The 6682-nt window shown below is 47.3% G+C and overlaps 2 protein-coding genes across 2 annotated transcripts; both read left to right on the top strand.

Moving 5' to 3' along the window:
• Positions 1-3030: 3030 nt before the first annotated feature.
• Positions 3031-3881, top strand: LACBIDRAFT_309924 (uncharacterized protein; the record flags this gene model as incomplete). Its single annotated transcript, XM_001887164.1, has 2 exons — positions 3031-3103; positions 3148-3881. The coding sequence occupies 2 exons, from the start codon at positions 3031-3033 to the stop codon at positions 3879-3881; spliced, it is 807 nt and encodes a 268-aa protein (XP_001887199.1).
• Positions 3882-3954: 73 nt separating this feature from the next.
• Positions 3955-4493, top strand: LACBIDRAFT_309923 (uncharacterized protein; the record flags this gene model as incomplete). The annotated part of the gene is made up of 2 exons (XM_001887163.1): positions 3955-4105; positions 4162-4493. The coding sequence occupies 2 exons, from the start codon at positions 3955-3957 to the stop codon at positions 4491-4493; spliced, it is 483 nt and encodes a 160-aa protein (XP_001887198.1).
• Positions 4494-6682: the final 2189 nt, after the last annotated feature.

Below are 6682 nucleotides of genomic sequence, written 5' to 3'. Positions count from 1 at the left end.
TTGTTTTTTTTGTAAACCCTGAAACGACAGCTGGGTAAGAGCCTGCCCACTGTCCAGCTTTGCACCCAAGTTGCAATCATGGCAAGTATTGTTTTCTTCTCTTTCCAACCACTGCCTGACATACCTGGACAGTGCAAGGTTCACAGAGAATGTGAGGGCTCTGATAGGTATTGGAACCAGATTGACAACTGCCTTGACTTTATCCATAAGACTGTACACACCTCTGCTAAAGTCTCAAAGTGGGTTATAATGTCTTATGCTTTCTCAAATTCAGTCACTGATCTGATTGTAGGGCTTTCAATGCTATCCTCAAGGCAGATTGAGAGTTATATGGAGCCAACAATGATTATAAAACTGAGGATTCTCTTCCCAATGAATTTCAGCAGCATGTGGACAATGTAGTATCTGGGGTATAATAGCTTTGGAGTGATACAAACACAGTGCCATGATAGGAGAACCATTCTAGACATACCATATATTTGCATGCTGGGCCAAGCCTATGTTGTTTCATGCAAGCGAGATACAAGAAGCTGTTGAATCCCCAGTGAGATATTACATATCAGTGTGAGGTAAAATACAGCTGTGGTTCACATCTAATCTTTTGAGAATTGGCTGTGCACTTACTACTAGACAGCCAAAATGTATGTTGTGATTAAGTAGTGATTATCACATCACATGTTGCATGTTGAACCATTGTGTACTTTGTCATTCCTCCCCTCCTCGCTGTCTGAACCAACCCATACAATCACAGCAAAGGCACCCAAAAAGTCATCCTCCCAATCGGTCTCTTCCTAATCACACTATCCCCTTACTCCCAAGATCACCACCACTTCAAATGCCCCATAATTAGAGGTCTTTACCTTCCCCGGTATAATCCATATGGAATCCATGTGGAATCCATGGAATCCATGGAATCAGTGTTGGCTGAGGACCCAGCCAGTTTCTTATTCCATAGACATCATGGATTCCATATGGAATGGTCATGGAATGATTAATTCCATATGGACTCCAACACCACTCCATATGGATTCCATGGAAGGAATTAATGACCATTATACCATTAGAATACAGTGTCCTTACTATATTTAAGTAAAAAAAGAATTTTTACACCTAGAGGAATTGAACTCTCAACCTTGGGAATATGAGCAGTGCTCAAGCCAACTGAGCCATGAAGGCATTATTATATGGAAAACTAAAGGTATGTATATACCGCCTTCAGGCACGTGGTGTGTCAATGACAGCTGCGGCTGAAGCGTTGCCATGTCGTTCCTTCCTTCCCACCACCACCATCACCCTCCACCACCACTGTCTCAAACCATGACCGCCTGCGACATCAACAACGATAATGACACTGACGCTGACGACACATGACAAGGCCCCAGCCCAGGTAAGTGGGAACAACCACCCCACCCTCTCCTTTTTGACACAAACCACAGGTGCCACATCGCGACGTGGCAACCAGACGGCAAACGACGACATTGGTTGTCATTCGCTGTATCTGCTCGGCCATGAGGAACCACCACCACACCACACCAACGTCAACAACCGCCCACCACCATGACCGCCCACCAACAAAGACCAGCGCCCACAAAAACGACCGCCCACAGACGTCCAGTGACCGCAAACGATGTCCACCACCCATGAACAACGCCCACCACCCATGAACAACACCCACCACCCACAAACAATGTCCCCTGCCCACGAAAACGACGTCCACCGCCCACGAAACAACCTCCAACAACAACGCGGAACATCAAAACCAGGTGTCACGTCGCTGTCAGTGATGTGGCAACCATGCGAACATCTCAGCACAACAACAACACCACGCCATGACGAAAACAACATGAAACAGCGGTTCCCTGCCATCTGGACGATGACCCCCATCTACAGGACAACCCAGCCCCCAACGAACCCCACCACCCATGAAACAACACACACTGCCCACGAAACAACATCCCCCGCCCACGAAGCACATGTACCGCCTACGAAACAACGTCCCACGCCCACCAAAAACATCCACCGCCCACAAATAAACACCCACCGCCCACGAAGAACGTGTACCGCCCACAAAGAACGTGCACCGCCCATGAAACAATGTCCCCCGCCCACCGAAAATGTCCGCCGCCCATCTACGAACACAGTGACGAGCCCAGGTGAGCCCCCCCCTCCCTTCATCATTATTCCACATCACACCCTCCCCCATTGCTCCCCCTCCTCCAATTGCTCCCCCACTCTCCACCTGTCCTGCATTCCATCTAAAAAAGTATGGATTCCATCTGAAAGAAGTATGGAGTCCATCAGCCATTCCATGGAATCCATCTCCAGAAAGTATGGAGTCCATCAGCCATTCCATGGAATCCATCCCCAGAAAGTATGGAGTCCATCAGCCATTCCATGGAATCCATCTGGAATTCCTGGAATCCACCCCCCTTCCATGCATTCCATATGGATTAAGCCGGGGAGGGTAAAGTACAGCATAATTATCAGGCATCCTCACCAAAACTTCCCTTCTTGTCACACCAGAACTGAAAATTGCAGCCTGTGCACTCAGGAGTTGCCACAGAGGCAGAAACACATTTATTAAACATGCATGGGGCTTATACAATATTAATGAGATCACCTAGGCCATTTAATGAAAAAACCAAATGAAATACACAGGGAACTTAATGAATGAAAATACTAGACAAAATAATGAGTTGTCTCATTGAACCTCTAGGCATTATACACATTGCCTTCCAGGCATGTGTCTCCCACCGGTCATGCCCAACCCAACATGTCATGGTGGTCCAGGACCTTCGAAGTGCCCTCGCATAGCTGAGGCGAACGTGGCTGATGTCAACTCTCCTTTCATGCCTGTCCCTGTTCCCATGTGGGCCAATGCTTTATGAAACTTGGATACCAATCGTCGTCGTTTGAGATGTCAGCCAGGGGATGTGCGCATCAGGTACAAATACCGGAAACCAGAGATTTTCTTGAACTCCAAGAATCGGGCTTTGTACAGTGCTACTTGGCTTGCTATCCGGGCTCATCATGCTTACACACTGGCAACGGCAACCGAGCTACTGCCACCTATCACTGCCCAGCAATGGCGGAATTTCCTCTTGTGAATCATACCCTTCTTGGATGCTGATGACATTGATTATACAGCGGATGTTGAAGATACCACCGCCGTACCGTTGCCTCCGCAGCCTGCCACAAAAGGGAAACAGAAAAAAGTTGGTGCCTCGTCCCGAAAGAAACATGTCAAGAAATCGAATTCGTCCCTGGAGGAGATCCCCTTTGGAAACACCTTGATCGATCGGGTGGTCTTCTATGATACGACCATCCAGTTGGGCACAACACAGGAGCTTGAGCGGGCGTTGACGCCAGAGGTCACTCAGGAGATTCTCTGGGAACTCTGCCACATGAGTTTCCGGTTTGAACTCTTGAGCCTAGATGCTCTCCTTGCTGACACATTGTACCATGGCCAGTGGGGTGTTACAGATGCAGAAGCGGTGAGGTCTCGCTCAGAGCAACTTCTCAGGGTATTTCCCTTGTCAGGTGATGTGCTCGGATCTTTTATGATCAAGGAAATCCCCAATCGCGACTTGGGTTTGACATCATTTGATCTGGAAGAACGGAACCGTCATCTTGTGGAGCTTGGGAGGTTGATGTGTCCATGGAAGGGTTGCCCAGATTCAATTAAGGATGCTAGCCACCTACTGATAGAGGCACATGTTCAGGCACTGGAAGAAGCGTGTACGAGCTTCTACTGCCAGTCTTTCTTTGACAACTTTGGTCGTGCACCCATCATCCCTTGTCGCCTTCCTTGTCGTTCTCTTGCACGCCCAGAGCCAGTTAGCTTTGCAGATTCAGTGATGTCCGCCCTGCCCTCTTCGTAATTTTGTACAGTCATACCATGTTTCTCGGACTTTTTTGTCATGTCGGCCTCATTATTGTTCTTGCCATTGCCACATGACCCATAATTTGATCTTCCTCGTCTTCGCGTTTCTTCAATTGAAACTTAATGCCAGGGCTCTTAAACAAAGACTCAGAGATCGTTTAAGAAATCGAAAATTTGAATTGGAAAGGTTAGAGAGAGCATATCGACAAACAACTTCCAATGGTAAGGAGTTTATCTAACACAGACCACTCACTCTTTGTTGACTTCTATTTTAATAGAGACTAAATTACATTCACATGTCCAGAAACAAGTCAATAGGCAGCAACCAACAATTGCTAGATTGGCAAAGAAGTACAATGACATGTGCTATGATATGACAAAGCAAATCCAGCAGGGAAAGGCCCCTGGCAATTCTATAGCCCCTGTGCCAATCAATCGGGAGCATTTATTTGCTCTAGATGTGGATGATGACATCTGGCAGGATGTTGGATTAGATGAGAATGAAAGTGAGGTTATACCTGGCTGGCTTGGGGATGAGAAGATTCGTGAAGGAATCAAAGGAATGCTGACAACCAAGAGATGTGCAGAAGAGATGGCTAGAATCAAATGAGAGCGAACAGCCCTGCAGGAGTGGTCAAGGGAAGAGTGGGAAGCTATCAATATGGCCATTCTTATGTCTGGTAAGCTTGTTTGAATTGCTATTTGAGTGTATCTAACAGTACTGTTCTTTATTACAGAGGATGAAGACATTGAGCATCAGTTGAGGTCTTTATTGTCCTCCACTGATTCCTGCCGGAATCCGGCGGAATCCAGGGAATTCCTGGAATTCCGGAGGAATCAAATTTGGCAGAGGGCCCTGCCAAATTGATCAAACAATTCCGCGGAATTTTGAATGGAATTCAAATTCCGCCGGAATGATTCTGGTGATCACCCGGAAGGAATGCTCACGGAACGAGACTGGAACGGAATTCCTGATGCCCAAATCAAACGTCGGTGTTTGCCAACGTTTGATTTGGACATCATCAACAAACAACGCCATCTCTTTCAACCACCACCACCATCACCGACGCCTACACACCACGTCGCCAACATCCACCACCACGCACACCAGCCACGATGAGACAACAATGACGGCCACGATATGGGAGATGACGCCTTGACGCCACATCAACAACCCCAGTAAACGAGTGCGGCAACACATTGCCACATCGCTATCAGCGACGTGGCAACCAGACGATGAACGACGGAATCGTCGTTCGTCATCCTAGGTGAGCACCCCCCCCAAACTCGTCCCAACCCAGCTCGCTAACACCACGCCCACGACGAGGGACGGACAGCACACCAGCGCACCACCACGCCAACACACAACCACCACGACCATGCCCATGGACGACCCGCCACACCACATCAACGGACCGCCACCACGTCAACGGACAACGACGACACCCACGTCAACGGATGACAAGCACATCAGCGGAGGACGACGACACCCACATCAACAGACGACGACGAGCACATCAGTGGACGACGACGACCCACCCTCTTCCCTGTCCCTCCTCCCCTCCCTTTCCATCCCCCCTTTTCTCTCCCCCTCCCTTTTCTCTCCCCCTCCCTTTTCTCTCCCCCTCCCTTTTCTCTCCCCCTCCCTTTTCTCTCCCCCTCCCTTTTCTCTCCCCCTCCCTTTTCTCTCCCCCTCCCTTTTCTCTCCCCCTCCCTTTTCTCTCCCCCTCCCTTTTCTCTCCCCCTTCCTTGTCCATCCCCCCTTCCCTTTCTCTGTCCCTTCCCCCTTCCTTGTGTGTGCCTCTCTTTGCCTATCTTCTTCCTCCCCCTTCCATCCTCCCCCCTTCCCTGTGCCTCCCCCTTCCTTTAGTATACACTGTTGTAAAATGTATTTTATGTTATAATTGAAATACATTAAAATTTGATTTCTATTTAAATTTGACTTCTGAATTTTGAAAGAATATGAAGCTATCAGTATAAGGTGACTTCAGAATGTAATAGAATAGATTTATGTAGCTCTACTGAATATACTACAATATGTGAACAATTGAATGCATGGCTGGGTGGATTTGAGCTTCTCAAACACATGAAACCTGGAAATTTCAACTGGTTTTTACATGTAATGTTGTTTTATCACACAAAATATGTCCTCACTCAACAGAAACACAAAGCAAAGTCTCAGGAGACTAAAAGTGATAATGAAGACTTGGGTTTGGATGAACAACATGCAGAATCTAATGTCTCTGAATCTGATTGAAATAAATAAGTCCATGCATTAGTAAGTAACTAGTCGTATGCCTTATGCCCTTGTTTAGTCAAAGATTTAGTGCTACAATTCTATTTGTCTGACCTAAAGAAGGAGATTCAGGGTCCAAAATTAATTAACCAGAAGTTCTAGTGTTCAATTTCTGTTGATTCCTGTTGTGATATAGGATTGGAAGGGAATGCCCAGAGGCCATAGTCAAACAATGGTATATAGCTAGATTTGGATATCTTACATAATATATTGATCTTTTGTCTTGAACCACCATCTTGTCAGCAGTCTTGCCATCCTCTTGCACTACATGTAGTGCTTTGTATATCTGTACTTCCTACAATATGCATAATCATGTTGGGCCAGCTGAGTATCTTGTAACTGCTCATTGCTCACTTATGGGTGTTGATCCCAGATCCACCCATTCTTGCCTCCTCCTTCCCTCTTGGCTTCAGCTATGTGAGAAGTTCAGAGTGAATGCTTCACACACGACGACCACAANCACGACGACCACATCAATGCCCACGGNCCCATCGACCTCAACA

The sequence above is a fragment of the Laccaria bicolor genome, genomic scaffold, assembly GCF_000143565.1.
Source record: "Laccaria bicolor S238N-H82 LACBIscaffold_42 genomic scaffold, whole genome shotgun sequence".
Lineage (NCBI taxonomy): Eukaryota > Fungi > Basidiomycota > Agaricomycetes > Agaricales > Hydnangiaceae > Laccaria > Laccaria bicolor.
Note: the sequence above shows the minus strand (reverse complement) of the source record. Positions and strands in the feature narration are given on the sequence as shown.